At 38.0% G+C, this 16,522-nt stretch overlaps 2 protein-coding genes across 2 annotated transcripts; both read left to right on the top strand.

The window, feature by feature from the left end:
- Positions 1 to 10,154: 10,154 nt before the first annotated feature.
- LOC144545733 (sphinganine C4-monooxygenase 1-like) lies at positions 10,155 to 11,309 on the top strand. Its single transcript, XM_078294280.1, has 2 exons — positions 10,155 to 10,479; positions 10,687 to 11,309. The coding sequence occupies exons 1-2, from the start codon at positions 10,255 to 10,257 to the stop codon at positions 11,236 to 11,238; spliced, it is 777 nt and encodes a 258-aa protein (XP_078150406.1). The 5' UTR covers positions 10,155 to 10,254; the 3' UTR covers positions 11,239 to 11,309.
- Positions 11,310 to 14,234: 2,925 nt separating this feature from the next.
- On the top strand, positions 14,235 to 15,448 carry LOC144545750 (sphinganine C4-monooxygenase 2-like). Its single transcript, XM_078294295.1, has 2 exons — positions 14,235 to 14,553; positions 14,802 to 15,448. Exons 1-2 carry the CDS (start codon positions 14,329 to 14,331, stop codon positions 15,339 to 15,341), a joined length of 765 nt encoding a protein of 254 aa, XP_078150421.1. The 5' UTR covers positions 14,235 to 14,328; the 3' UTR covers positions 15,342 to 15,448.
- Positions 15,449 to 16,522: the final 1,074 nt, after the last annotated feature.

Here is a 16,522-nt window from a genome sequence, read left to right as displayed (position 1 = left end):
AGAAGCTTCGTCTTTTCCTTATAGATCCTCGCATTCTCGTAAGAGTGTAAGCGTATCTCATCTAACTCGTGTAAGTCAAGAATGCGCTTCTCTCCAGCCTCCAGCATGTCCATGTTGATGGCCCTTGTAGCCCAGAACGCTTTGTGTTCAATTTCCACAGGAAGATGACATGGCTTGCCGTACACCAACTTGAAAGGGCTCATCCCAATCGGTGTTTTGAAAGCAGTTCGGTATGCCCACAGTGCATCGCTCAGCTTCAGAGACCAATCTTTCCGTGTCCTTGCTACGGTCTTCTCCAGAATAGACTTGATTTCCCTGTTGGAGATTTCAGCTTGACCGTTGGACTGGGGGTGATATGAGGTGGTGACCTTGTGTGTCACCCCGTGTCGACTCAGGAGTTTGTCGAATTGGCGGTTGACGAAATGCTTGCCACCATCACTGATCACAGCGCGTGGGACTCCAAAGCGTGGAAAAATGATGTCGGTGAACATGCGTTTCACTGCATTTGAGTCAGCATGTCGACATGGAATTGCTTCGACCCACTTGGACACGTAATCCACCGCAACCAAAATGTACTCATAACCGTGAGATGGTGGAAACGGTCCCATGAAATCAATCCCCCATACGTCGAAAAGCTCTACCTCTAGGATGGAATTGAGAGGCATCTCGTTGCGTTTGGAAATGTTCCCTGTCCTTTGGCACTTGTCACAAGCTGCAACTAAAGTCCGCGCGTCTCTGAAAAGAGTAGGCCAATAGAAACCAGATTGCAGGACCTTGGCAGCTGTCTTGGAGAATGAAGCATGACCTCCGTATGCTGACGAGTGGCAGTGCTCAAGGATAGAACGCGTCTCTTCATTTGGTACGCAACGCCTGAGTATACCATCAATTCCTACCTTAAAAAGAAAAGGCTCATCCCAAAAGTAGTGCCTTGAATTTGATTTGAGCTTCTTTCGTTGCTGGTACGTCATGGTGGCAGGGGTGATCTCAGAAGCTAAGAAGTTGGCAATGTCTGCATACCAAGAGTCTGATTGAAGGCTTGTGCGGGTCGCATGACCCTGGATGCTGGTCGCATTGATGGTGTTCAGTGCAGAGATGGACAAAAGTTGTTCGTCAGGGAAAGAATCGCTGATTGGTAGATGAGCAGAGCTTCCTCCATCCAAACAAAGTCTAGAGAGATGGTCTGCCACCGTGTTTTCGATGCCCTTCTTATCCCTGATTTCAAGATCAAATTCCTGCAGAAGAAGAATCCACCTGATCAAGCGCGGTTTAGCATCCTGTTTGCTCAACAAATACCTGAGTGCGGCATGATCTGTGTAGACGATGATTTTGGATCCCACCAAATACGACCAAAACTTGTCGAGAGCGAAGACAATCGCCAGGAGTTCTTTCTCGGTGGTCGTGTAATTCATCTGAGCTGGGTCTAGCACTTTGCTGGCATAGTAAATCGCACATGGCTTCTTGTCTTTCCTCTGCCCTAGAACTGCTCCGACAGCGTAATCACTAGCATCACACATGATCTCGAAGGGGAGAGACCAGTCAGGTGGTTGCAAAATGGGCGCAGAGATAAGGGCTTCTTTCAATCTGCTGAAAGACTTGACACAATCGTCCGTGAAAACAAAGTCAGAATCCTTAACGAGTAGATTGGTCAAAGGTTTCGCGATTTTAGAAAAGTCCTTGATGAAGCGACGGTAGAATCCTGCGTGCCCGAGAAAGCTCTGTATGCCCTTGACATTTGTTGGAATCTCCAGTTTCTCGATCACCTCTATCTTCGCCTTATCCACCTCGATTCCCCTGGAGGTCACTACATGTCCCAGAACAACTCCAGTTTGGACCATGAAGTGGCATTTCTCCCAGTTTAAAATTAAATGGACCTCCTCGCATCTCTGGAGAATCTTGCAAAGGTTCGTCAAACAAGACTCAAAACTTGAACCGTACACGGAGAAGTCGTCCATGAAAATCTCCACCTCGTGCTCAATGAAATCAGAAAAGATGGCCATCATTGCTCTCTGGAAGGTTGCAGGGGCATTGCACAGACCGAAAGGCATCCTACGGTACGCGTACGTACCATAGGGACAAGTGAAAGTGGTCTTTTCTTGGTCCTGTGGGTGAATGGGTATCTAGAAGAACCCGGAGTATCCGTCCAGATAACAAAAATATGAATGATTTGCAAGCCTTTCCAAGAGTTGATCAACAAATGGCAAAGGAAAGTGATCCTTGCGGGTGGCAGCATTGAGTTTTCTGTAATCAATACACATGCGATAACCGTTCACCACACGTGTTTGGATTAACTCGTTCTTCTCGTTCCTCACCACTGTTGTACCACCTTTCTTCGGCACCACATGGACAGGACTCACCCATTGGCTGTCGGAAATTGGGTAAATGATACCTGCGTCGAGAAGCTTGAAAATCTCTTTCTTCACCACCTCTCGAAGGTTTGGGTTGAGCCGTCTCTGGTGTTCAATTGAGGGTTTGTGATCGTCTTCGAGGAAAATTCTGTGCGAGCAAATGGATGGACTGATTCCCTTCAGATCATTGATGGAATACCCGATTGCCCCTTTGTGAAGCTTCAGTTTCTCCAAGAGTTTGGAGGTCTGATCAGGGTTCAACTCTGCGTTCACAATGACTGGAAAGGATCGATCTGAGCCTAAGAATTCATATCTGAGATTGGCTGGAAGAGGCTTAAGCTCAGGGACCTTTTCTTCTGTCTGCGTGTTGATGCGGGTCGCATCATCTCCCTGCGGCTCGCGTTGAGGTCCTTGCGGGTCGCATCCTGCTTCTTTCAGTTCAGCTGTTTTCACATCTGCTTCAAACATCTCTCCCAATCGAGCAGTTTCAACTTGTATCTCAGACAAGAAATCAGCGTGTGCTTGCATTCCCTCCTGAATTTTTTCAATGAAGTATCCTTCTGCCAAGTCCGTTAGACATTCTTCGGTCGCATCGATGCGGAAACAGGACTCGGCGGTGGACGGGTACTTCATTGCTCGGTCAATCTGGAATCGCACCTTCTCTCCTCCAAAGTTCAAGGTCAGCGTTCCTTGGAACACGTCAATGATTGCACCTGCGGTTCGAAGGAAAGGTCGTCCAAGAATGATCGGGACTTCCTTATCCTCTTCCATTTCCATGACTACAAAGTCAACAGGCACGTAGTACTTGCCGACCTGAACTGGCACATCTTCAATTATGCCAAGTGGAAGTCTTACTGAGGAGTCAGCCAGCTGAAGTGACATCCGAGTTGGTTTAAGCTCCCCCACTCCCAATTTCTCAAAGATCGTGCGAGGCATGAGGCTCACACTCGCTCCCAAATCACAAAGAGCTCTCTTGATTGTCGCTTTCCCTATAATGCAAGGAATAGAGAACTTACCTGGGTCATCCAGTTTGGGAGGAAGCTCGCTGTTCAAAATGGCACTGCACTGCTCCGTCAGTTTCACCGTTTCGGCCCCCCCCAAGCTTCGTTTGTTGGATAGAATATCCTTCAAAAACTTGGCGTAAGTGGGCATCTGGGTTAGGGCTTCGGTGAATGGAATTGTGATGTGCAATCCTTTGATAACCTCAACGAAGTTAGCGAACTGTGCATTCAATTTGGTCTCAGCCAATCTTCGAGGGAAGGGTACAGGTGGTCTGTACGGAGGTGGCTTCTCGGCTTTTCCTTTGTTCTGATCCTCAGGCTTGTCTGATGCGGGTCGCGCGTCTGGGATGCGGGTCGCATCCAAAGTCTCTTCACTTGGCATTGCGGGTCGACTAGCTCCTTCATGAACAGGAGGGTCTTCAGAGCTGGATGCGGGTCGCACGACTGGGATGCGGGTCGCATCAGATGAAGTTTGCTCTGTTGGGTTGACTGGTTCCTTGTACTGGGTTCCACTTCGCAAAGTAATTGCCTTCGCCTCTCCTCTGGGGTTTGGTTCTGGTTGTGCAGGTAGCTTCCCAGGTTGGGGTTGGCTCGAGGCGACTATGTGACTCAACTGCTCAAGCAATTTGTTCTGAGTGGCTATTTGAGTCGACATGGACTGCATTTGTTCCCACATAATTTGGTTCATTTTTCCTTGCTCGTGTGTGAAGTTGGTCGCATAGGGAGGCACACAAGGTTTGGAAGGACCAGCTTGAGATGCTCGGCTGTTCTGATTGGGGAATGAAGCGTTTTGGTAGAAGTTTCTGTTGTTGCTCCCTCCAGAAGAATTGTTCCAGTTGTTGCTAGATGAAGGGTTGTTGAAGGGTGGTCTGGGAGGATTGTGGAATGGTGCAGGATTGTTTTGATTCCTATTCCAATTTTGTTGTTCCATTGGATCCTTGGAATAGGATCGGTTGAAGGGAGGTTTTGGGAAGAAAGAAGGTTCGTTGTTGATGGAGTTGACCTACTCGATCTCCTCATCAGCCTGCACCAATGGACATTGCTCGTAAGCGTGTCTCTCATCACCGCACATGACACATGCTTGCGGCTGCTGTTCGACTGCCTTCACGCTCAGCTTGTCCATCGCTCTCTGCATGGCGTCCATCTTGGCGGTGAGAGCCGTGATGTGATCCACCTCGTACTTGCCACCTCCTTGGCTACCACCTTAGCCTCCTCTTCGTCGCGAGTTGTCACGGCCGGACCACTGCTGGTTCTGCGCCATGCTGTCTATCAAGTTCATAGCCTCTAAAGGCTCCCTTGACATCAGCGCGCCTCCCGCAACAGCGTCGACGTAAGCACGAGTGCTCTCGTTCAAGCCGTCATAAAACGTTTGGATCAAGAGCCAGTCCGGTATACCATGGTGTGGACAAGAGTACTGCAGTTCTCTAAACCTTTTCCATGCCTCATTCAGGGGTTCATCAAAAATTTGACTAAAGCTGGTCAAGTCATGTCTTACCTTGGCAGTTTGTTTATGAGGGAAAAATCTGGTCAGAAACAGTTTGGATAATTCCCTCCAAGTCAGAAATGAGTCCCTAGGTAAAGATCCTAACCATTTCTTTGCCTTGTCCCTGAGAGTGAAAGGAAATAGAGCAAGCTTGGTGTAATCAGCATTCTCACCGTTAGTTTTGATGGTCGTGATGCACTCGAGGAATGTTTGGAGATGGGAGTGCGGGTCTTCGTGGTCGAGTCCATGGAAGGTGTTCTGTTGCACCATGTTGACTACCCCCGGATTGAAGTTCGGTTGTTGACCGGGAATCCTTGGTAGTCTGATCGCGCCTCGGACATCTCCGGCTCTTGGTACGTTGAACTCACGCAAGGTCCTTGGCATGAAGACATCCATGTCGTCGTCAGACTGATCGGTCAGATCTTCTCTTTCTCTGTTTCTGGCTTCTGCATCCCTGTCCTCCCTGCTCGGATGTTCTGACATTGTTTCTGTGACGCGAGTCGCTTCAGAAGTGATGCGGGTCACGTCGGATGTGACTCGGGTCGCGTCAACTTCGATGCTGGTCGCGTCAGCTGATAACTGAGCAGGAACAGTGTCGTCAGGAGGAGTGTCGTCAAAAAGCGGTCCTCTGCTCCTCAGTTGGTAAGTCAACTTGTATTTACCTGCAGGAGGGGGAATGAAAGCCAGTTTTTAGTGATAAGGAAGTAAAGAAAAGGAAAAGATACAAATTAAAATCTAGATTAACTAAGAAAAGAAAAAATCTAGAAAGGAATTGATAGCCGTCCCCGGCAACGGCGCCAAAAACTTGTTCGCTTACAAAGGTATGCTACAAAGTCTCAGGTACAACAAGTTGTACCAGTTTAAACCTTGAATCTACTCTTGTCTAAGGTTGCAAGTGCACAACCCTATCCGTATAGCATAATAAGGTATCGATCCTCAGGGACGGTTTAATTCGATTCTAAATTTCTACAAATCCGAGCTAAGTACTAGAAGTGTGAAAGGTTTGGTTTGAATTCGTTTCAATTTCTCAATTCAATAACAAAAGATTGCAAAAGAAAGTAAATGTTTGTTTCAGTCAAGTTTAAAAGGATGTTTCCAGGGTTTCAGATTTCATCCTCAGCTTTGCCTCTCTGGACCTTCACTCGACTCGCATCATCTCTGATGCGACCCTAGTGATGCGACCCGCATGGTCTCCCATGCGACTCGCATGGCCATCGAGTGAATGCAGCATTTCACCTGTTTCTGAGTTATTCGATTGTGCAAGGTTCTACTGACCCTACCCACGATTCCTGAGCCTCAACTCTCGTTTATTTGCACCAGTAACCTAGTAGGGAATTGCAATTTCACCTTCTTAGATCTACAACTTTCAACTCTCGTTTATTTGTATTCAATCTAAGTCAATTGATCGGTTTGCTAAAGGTATCCACTATCTCTCAATAAATGGAAATCTCACCTTTCGGTTCAATTGATCTATCTTTTCAGATTTCTAATCTACCTCAAGTGCTTGATTAAATTGCAAGAAAGATCTAGATCAAGATATTAGAAGAGATGAAAGATTCATTCAACAATAGTCAACAAAATGCAATCACACAATCTCAATCAAGCTTTAAAAGAAAGATACACAATCAATTGATCACAAGAACAACTCAAATTCAAGTGAAATACACACAATCAAAGCTTTAGACTACATCAACCCTAGAAACAAAGAAGGATCTACTCAAACAACATCATAAAAGAAGAGAGAAGAGATAGGATCATGATAGAACCAATTGAAGCAATCTTGCAAGGATCTTCCCTCCTTTCTCTCTTTCTTGATCAACACTCCAATTCTTGAGGCTTTGAATCTTCAAATTTCGGAACTCCCTCTCTGGTGACCGAGGCGGGCTATTTATAGACTTTTTAAAACATTTGCTTCAATTCTGGGCCCTTATTGGGCCTTTGCTGTCTGCTCTGGAAGCTCGCGATGCGACCCGCATCACCACTGAAGCGACCCGCATCAGAGTGTGATGAATGCGCCTCGCATGCAGTGGTGCTGCGACCTGCTGGTGCGGCTCTGAGTGGTTGATGCGCCTCGCGTCAATCCTGATGAGGGTCGCATCAAGGTCTCTTAACTTCAGTAATTTGCTTGATTTCACCAATTTTCCTGCAAGATAAGAATGAAAGCACAGCAGTACCAATTCTACGCATAATCATTATAATAGATGTTATTTAATGGCTCAAGATTCATGTTTTGGTACCGAAATTGGTCAAAACGATAGGTCGGATATAGCAATATCAATGACTACCTAAGTAGTTAGTGATCCCCCACTTAATTAGTGGTCACAGGTAATGCATTACGAGGTATAAATACTTGCTCAACAAGATATGAATACTTACATGACAACGATGAATATTTGCATGACGAGGTATAAATACTTGCACAACGGACAACCCAAAAATATGTCATCATGGATCTCATTTGAAATAGAAAATTACGTAGAAGACGTCCATGGTTTAGATTTACAAATTTTCTCACAGATCGTTATAAATATTGATGAAATTGAACAGAGAAAAAAAAACTCAACTCTAAAAACGTGTAAAAGATGTGTGTGTGATGTGTCCATTTTTTTTTCGAAATACTTGGTATCTTAGGTATGAATACTTGATATATTATATATTAACACTTGTGCGCATAGGTATCCATATTTGCACGCGTCAGTTATAAAATCTATTAAATATTAGGTGGTCCCAAGTAATTAATGAAGTTCAGTTAGTTAATGGTCCTCACAAGTGTTATTGACTGGGGATGAATGAAGGAAATTGACTGGGGGATAGTTAGTCGATCCCTTTATAATAATTAAGTTCAAAGTATAGATTCGGATCAAGTCCAACAATCCATTTCTAATCAATCATTAAACTCTAAATTCAACCGTCCAACTCAATTTATTACTTAACTTTTATTTACTAATCAATGATGAAGGCCTATAGTTCAAATTAATTTTCATTCTCAAAATTTTCTTGTGACTTTTACATATGAAAATTAATTAGCACCAATGCCCCTGACAAAGGGATAATACAAACCCATAAAAATTTATCTAATTAAACCTTTCACTTTATATTTCTCTTAAAATGAAGCCCCTGTGAGTGTAAATCAGTATATCAGTAACCATAATAACAAGTATATTTTGAACCCGGTAAATCAATATTTCTCAAAAATCTAAATCATAAATCCAAAGATTAAACCATCAAAGTTGTTACAGAGGTAAACAAAGTACCGACACAATTTCGGTTTTCAGATCCAATTAAGGAACACGACAAAAAGAGAGACCTCAAGAAAATTTATTAACATAGACAAAATTAACGGTTCTCAATTCATTTACCCCACGATTTACTTTCATACTTGAATATGTTCAATTAATTTTCCCAAAACCCTTGATCAATTAAGATATAACATATCATAGAAGAGTAAAGGAAATACAGTGGTAGGTGTGCTAACAGAGAATAACCACGCATCACTCCACCGTCAATGGCACTACAGTCAATATGAGAGAAGCATCCATCTCTCTCTAACTTGCCTCACGAAGAAAGAGATAGAAGATCAAAGAAGATTAGAGAGGGAGATAGAATTTCAATAGGCGGTGGGGTAAATAAATGAAAAAGAGAGAGTTAGAGAGGATCAGGATGAGTAGGGGTCCCACTTTTCTAATTAAACAATTTCATTTTATTATTTAACTCTTAATTAAGTGAATTTAAACAGGTGGCTGTTTCACCCAGTGACCACCACTGGCTTTGTGCCATTTGGTATTTAAATTTTGGCATTTTTCCTAGAGGAGGGTTCAAATGCACCCAAATTTTTGTGTACTCAAATGTATTCTATTTTTCAAATCTTTTTTCTCCGTTTTCAAAGTCTGAATAGTCAATCTGAACCGTTAGATGCGATCTATATATTAAGATGTGCTTGGAGACCAAATTTTATATTTTTTGGAATTTTTTTACTATTTATTAAGCCACTTTAAAAATTGCTGATTTTACATTTTGTGGACCATTGGATCAGCGATTTTCAAAGTGGTTTAATAAATAGTAAAAAAATTTCAAAAAATGTAAAATTTGGTCTCCAAGCACATCTTAATATATAGATCGCATCTAGTGGTTCGGATTGGCTATTCGGACTTTGAAAACGGAGAAAAAAGATTTAAAATCTAGCGGTTCAGATTTAAAATTGTATTTTGAATAATGTTACAAATATCGAAATTTCAGGATTAGGTGTTTTTTTTATCTATCTTTTTTTAGAGTATTAAAAATAGCACCATTCAAAATTTAAGAAATGACATATGTTGGTCTTGCCGATTATTTTATAGCAATAGGAACAAAATTAAATCGATACTATCGATTTTTTCAAATCTTATTTTATACAAGAAACGATTCAGCATTCCTGTATGAAATAAATGTAGACTTTTATGCATTTCTTTTCCTAGATCATAAAAGAGTTAATTAATTTGTTTTAACAATTGTGGTTGCGCTATTGTAGAAGGCAGAGAAATGTAAACAGGGATATTTATGCTATAACATAGTAATTGGTGAAATAATGTAGGAATTATAGTTGTAAACACTCTTATTAATTCAATCTTGATAGTCTTCACCAAGCTTTCAAAAAAAAAAAAAAAAAATATTTTAACAATGCTGAAAATAAGTTCGAAAAATATTACAAAATAAATTAAATTTGTTGAATAGTGTTGAATAATTCCGATTTTTTATATGAAACGAGATTTGACTTTTGAGAGATTCGATGCTATAGATATATATATATATTTTAATGCAATGAATAAGAAAAAAAAATGTTGATTTTGGGCCAGATTAATTGGTAGTGAAATTATAATTTTATTTTTATTTTGAATGCTAATATGCTATGAATGAATAAGAAGAAAAAAAACCTTTGATCTTCGGCCAGATTAAAGGCCTGTCTTATGATACCAATGATAACATATAGAATGTTCGATCACACATGTATTAATGGGAAGTGAAATTATAACAGGCTTTTTGGTTTCTAGGCCCAATGGGCCATAAAATATGGAACACCATCATATATTGAGCTGAGAAGACTTTCTTGGACGTGTACTCTCGGCAGTTGACTTTGACTTTCTTTTCTTGTGTTGACCATTCTTCAGTCATGTTAGGTGGTCAATTATCTAAATTAGAAATCAGAGCTGCTTAACTTGGACCATAAATTATATTCTCTCTGTTTTGAAAAAGAAATATATATGCATGCTCCACGTTTTAGACTTTCATGTTAAAAATTCAAAACGTATCTCTTGGGTTAATCATATTTCCTCTTATATATATACAACACAAATTGTTCTCTCTCCATTCATCTCCCCAAAACCAAGTTGCACCATTACAATTTATATATCTCCTCGTATATCTTATTCTCCATATTAGTTACCCTGCCATGGGATTTACTGTGTCTGACGAGGTTCTTGGCACGTTGGTCCCAGTTGCGGTGTATTGGATCTACTCCGGCATATTTATTATACTCGGGGATAAGCTAGAGAAGTACCGGTTGCACACGAAGGCTGAGGAAGTTACGAAGAATGTCGTCTCCAAGTTTACGGTTATGAAGGGCGTATTCGTTCAGCAGGCATTTCAAATCGCCATCTCGATGCTGTTATTTACTGTAATATATAATTAATTATTTTCACATTAGATGTTAATCATACTTGCTACATTTTATCTTTACATTCCATTTCATTTTAAAAAGCGGAAGATTTTTACATTTTGTATAACATTAGAAATTCAAATTTTTTGCATGGATGAATAATTAATTTCCACTTTTAAAAATATATATGGAACTTTTTATTAATGTTTTGACCTGTAACTACAGATAATAAAGGATGAAACCGGTGTGCCGAAACGCAATCCACCTCTGTACATCATCGCCATGCAATTTGTCATCGCCATGTTCGTGCTTGATACATGGCAATACTTCATGCACCGTTACATGCACCTCAACAAGTTTTTGTACAAGCACATCCACTCCAAGCACCATATCTTGGTCGTACCATACGCCTTCGGTGCACTCTACAACCATCCTTTGGAAGGCTTATTATTGGATACTATAGGCGGGGCTCTCGCCTTCTTGGTCAGTGGTATGACGCCACGTGTTGGGGTCTTCTTCTTCTCATTTGCGACCATTAAAACTGTCGACGATCACTGTGGCGTATGGTTGCCTATTAACATCCTTCATCTTTTCTTCTCGAACAACAGTGCGTATCATGACGTGCACCACCAGTTATACGGGACCAAGTACAACTTCTCGCAGCCGTTCTTCGTGACATGGGACAAAATCATGGGGACTTACATGCCGTATTCATTGGAGAAGAGAAAGGAGGGAGGGTTTGAAGCAAGGCCAATTAAAGATATTAAAGAGAATTAACTTAATTATAGCAAATGCTATGAGAAGTACTTGTTCATTGAAAATAATCATTTTTTGGAATTTTTTTTTTGTTGTTGTGATTTCTTTTGTAAGAGAAGTTTTTTTTTGTAATTTATATATAGTCTTCTCTTCGGCATGAACTTTAGAGAGGAAAGAAAATTGTCGATGAGAACTGGGAAGAGATATCTGCTTTATTGCTCGAGGAAGAGAAGAGGAAAGCGGATCTAAACAAGAAATGGATAACAATTTAATTATATTTGGAGAAAAGAAAAGGATGATGAAGAAGAAAATAAAATAAGCATAGCCGTACTTATTGGCTTAATTATAAAATATAAATTTAGTTAATTTATTTTTTTCGGACACTTTAATTTATTCAAACAATTTATATTAAAAATTTAACGGATTCACTAACTAAAAAGGGAGTGTTAATTAAGACGGCCTATTATGTGAGAATGTATATTAGTGTTCAGTAGTCTTTTAGTAAAAAAAAATGTCAATGGAAAAATATACGATAATTAAATTTGTATACAAATATATGGAGAAAAAAACACGAGGTTGAACTTTTTTTTTTCTCACATTCTCTCTTGCTCATTCACTTGCATCTTATACGAGAATCAAATTTGTATACAAATATCTCTTGCTCATTCTCTCTTGGCATCTTATTAAGTTAATTTTTATTTTCATGTCAAGTACATTTATTTAATTTCTTTATTTTATTTTCCATTAATTTCTTTATTTTTTTCATGAAAACTATTACTTTTTATAATTTTATTTTTAAATTTTCTTAAATATTATTATATTTTAATTATTAAGCTTTATATTAATAGAATTGATCATAAATTTATCAATAATTATTAACCAAAATGTTATTATTGACAACAATAATTTGTAAAAAAAAACATATGTAATTTTTTGTGAATATCTTTTTTTTTTTAAATTAGAATTTTCCACATCTGTTCGCATTGTAAAACTACACATTCATTTTATAGTTACAAATTAAAATAGCGTATAACCCTATTTGTTTTTATCGTGTTTACTTATATACACTTAATGTTTCTATAGTAGTGTCCTGTCAGCTAAAACCATCAAGTTGCTTAAATCTCATTTTTAATATCTATCTCATGAGTAGAACTTGGATGTTCTTAATTAGTTCACCAAGTTTTTTGGTGAACTCGAGTCTAAAATCCGTCAACTTAGCTTCAAATGACGAATCCGAACCATTCAAACTTACCTACCTTACGAGTGATGCGTCTGCATGTGAAAATTTTAAACATTTGAATTAATTTAGTATAAAGTCAAGCAGTCAAAAAACGTTTTTAAAATGAATGCATCAAAATTAATTTATTAAACTTCTAATTTTGACCGCTTGACTTTATACTAAATTAATTCGAATGTTTAAAATTTTCACATGTAGATGCATCACTCGTAAGATAGGCGGGTCTCAACCGTTCGGATTCATAATTTGAAACTGATTTGACAGGTTTTAGACTTGAGTTCACCGAGAAACTTAATGAACTTAAGAACACCCTAGTTCTACTCCTATCTCATGGATTATTTTTTGTGGTGAATATCTCGTGTATTATTATCATCATCACATAGTGCAATATATTTCTCTTCCAACAACTTGGTAATTTGGTAAACATCATTTTCTATGAATTATTATGCGACAATGACAAGATCTACAACATGTCTCGTCTGTTAAAACAAAACAAAGCATGCAGGAAATTAGATTCCTTTTTACTCCTACGCAGATGAGAAATCTGTGGGCATGGACAATTAAACAACTTTTCTGCTGCTCAAGGTTTTTAAATAACAAAAATAATGTTTAAGTAAGAAAATAGCAACATTTAAATTTAAGAATTTTTTTATAGCATTAGAAAAAAAATAAACTTATAATATCAAACTTTCGAAATCTCAATTTATAAAATAAAAACTGAATTGTTCAGCCTTCTTTCTTGAAACAAAATGCTGAATTATTCAGGGTTTATTACTGTATAGAACATAAAAAGTTAATTTTTAATTTGTTGAACTACGCTGAAAATCAATTTCAAAAATAATATTTTAAAGAGGAGGGTTCCAATGCCTCATCTTTTTCATACCTCATTTTTTGTATCTTTATTTTCAAAGTTCAAATTATCGATCCTAACCGTTCAACATAATATTTATACTAAAATATGCATGGAGATTAAATTTTATATATTTTTTTAAATTTTTTACTATTTTTTAAGATAAGTACAAAATCACTGTTTTTGAACCGTTCAAAAAACAGTGATTTTGTACCCATCTTAAAAAATAGTAAAAAAAATTTAAAAAATTATAAAATTTCATCCCTTACCATATTTTAGTATATATATCATGTTGAACGGTTTGGATCGACAATTTGAAATTTGAAAACGAAGATATAAAATATGAGGTATGATAAAGTATGAAAGACATGAGGCATTGAAACCCTCCTCTATTTTAAATTAACTTGTTGAATAACACTGAATAATTCAGATATTTGAACTGAAATGAGATTTGGGAGATTCTATGATATAACTTTAATTGTTTTTAATACTATTAATAAAATAAACAGTAGGTCTTGGGCCAGATCAAAGGCCTATTATACGATAGCAATGATACATGTTTAATATTGAATCAACATATTGGAATTGACATCATAAGTACCCTTCAATCATTCTAGGCCCAATGGGCCTAAAATGGAACACCATCATACATTGAATTGACCTGAGCAGTATTTCTTGGACTAAGCCTTGGCAGTTGACTTGAATTTTTTTTCATTTGTTTTGATCAGTCAAGTTAGTTGGTCATTTGTCTAAAACAAGAAATCAGAGCTGTTTCACTTGGACCATAAATTTTATTCTCTCTGTTTTGAAAAAGAAATATTAATGCATCACGTCTAGAAGACTTTCATATTTAAAAAATCTAAACGTATCTCTTGGGTTAATCATATTTCCTCTTATATATATATACAACACAAATGATACCTTCCCATTCATCTCTTCAAAACCAACTTACACCATTATAATTTCTATTTCTCCTCATATATCACATACATACATAGATAAATTCTCTTATAGTTACTCAGCCATGGGATTTACTGTGTCTGATGAGGTACTTGGTACGTTGATCCCTGTTGCGGTGTATTGGATCTACTCGGGCATATTTGTTATTCTCGGGGATAAACTAGAGAAGTACCGGTTGCACACGAAGGCTGAGGAAGATACGAAGAATGTCGTCTCCAAGTTGACGGTCATGAAGGGCGTATTCGTCCAGCAGGCATTTCAGATCGCCATCTCCATGCTGTTATTTACTGTAATATATAATTTAATTGTTTTTCACATTAATTAAATGTTAATTATATCTGCTACATTTTTTGAAGTATTATTCTTTCATCCTTGCATTCCTTTTAACTTGACAAAGCTGAATACATTTTTTACTTTTTTAACAATATTAGAAATTCAAATTTTTGCATGAAAATAATTAAGATATTAGCTTCTTCCAATTTGGCATTTACAAAAAAATTATGGAACTTTTATTAATGTTTTGACATTTAAATGCAGCTAATAAAGGATGAAACCGGTGTGCCGAAACGCAATCCACCTCTGTACATCATCGCCGTGCAATTCATCATCGCCATGTTCATCCTTGACACATGGCAATACTTCATTCACCGTTATATGCACCTCAACAAGTTTTTGTACAAGCACATCCACTCCAAGCACCATACCTTGGTCGTAACATACGCCTTCGGTGCGCTCTACAACCATCCTTTGGAAGGCTTATTATTGGATACTATAGGCGGGGCTCTCGCCTTCCTGGCCAGTGGAATGACACCACGTGTCGGGGTCTTCTTCTTCTCATTTGCGACTATTAAAACTGTCGATGATCACTGTGGCGTATGGTTGCCTATTAATGTCCTTCATCTTTTCTTCGCGAACAACAGCGCGTATCATGACGTGCACCACCAGCTATACGGGACCAAGTACAACTTCTCGCAGCCGTTCTTCGTGACATGGGATAAAATCATGGGGACTTACATGCCATACTCATTGGAGAAGAGAAAGGGGGGAGGATTTGAAGCAAGGCCAATAAAAGATTAGAGATAATAAACTTAATTATAGCAATTGCTATGAGAATTACTTGTTCATGGAAAATAATATCTTTTTTTTTCTGTTTTTCTTTTTTTTTGTTCGGTGATTTCATTTTTTGGAATATTTTTTTGTAACTTCTGTAAACATGATATATACTTAATTGAGAAAATAAATCGATACAATGTTGCAAATTGAAATATATATTACCATGAAAAATATATTAGAGTTTTTTATTTAAAATACAAAATATATTCTGACTTATATATGGGGCATGGATTTGACAGGCTAGATCGATTTTAATTAAGTGAAATATATCACTAGATCAAGCTAATATATATATATATATGAGGAGGGTTCAAATGCACCCAAATTTTTGTGCACCCATATGCACCCTATCTTTCAAATCATTTTTCTTCGTTTTCAAAGTTTGAATAGTCAATCCGAACCGTTAGATACGATCTATATATTAAGATGTGCTGGGAGACCAAATTTTACATTTTTTGGAATTTTTTTACTATTTATTAAGCCACTTTGAAAATCGCTGATTTTGCATTTTCTGGACCATTGAATCAGCGATTTTTAAAGTGGCTTAGTAAATAGTAAAAAAATTCCAAAAAATGTAAAATTTGGTCTCCAATCACATCTTAATATATAGATCGCATCTAATGGTTTGGATTGACTATTCGGACTTTGAAAACAGAGAAAAAGGATAGGATGCATTTGGATGCACAAAAATTTGGGTGCATTTGAACCCTCCTCTATATATATAGAGAGAGAGAGAGAGAGAGATAGGCTAATGTGCTTTCGATAGCATATGGACCGAAATACACACGGTCCAAATTTGAAATTTCAAAATTCAAAAAGTTGATCTGAACCGTTCATCTTGTTCTCCATATTAATATGTGCTTGGACACCAAATTTTACATTTTTCTTAATTTTTTTACTATTTATTAAGCAACTTTCAAAATCGCTAATCCAACGGTTTTACTGTTTTGTTAAGCCACCGTTGGATCAGCAATTTTCAAAGTGGCTTAATAAATAGTAAAAAAATTCAGAAAAATATAAAATTTGGTCTCCAATCACATATTAATATGAAGAACAAGATGAATGGTTCAGATCGACTTTTTGAATTTTAAAATTTCAAATTTGAACCGTGTGTATTTCGGCCCATATGCTACCGAAAGCACATT

The sequence above is a fragment of the Carex rostrata genome, chromosome 28, assembly GCF_964058835.1.
Source record: "Carex rostrata chromosome 28, lpCarRost1.2, whole genome shotgun sequence".
Taxonomy (NCBI): Eukaryota; Viridiplantae; Streptophyta; class Magnoliopsida; order Poales; family Cyperaceae; genus Carex; species Carex rostrata.
The sequence above is the reverse complement of the archived record's forward strand: the minus strand, read 5'-3'. Positions and strand labels throughout refer to the sequence as shown.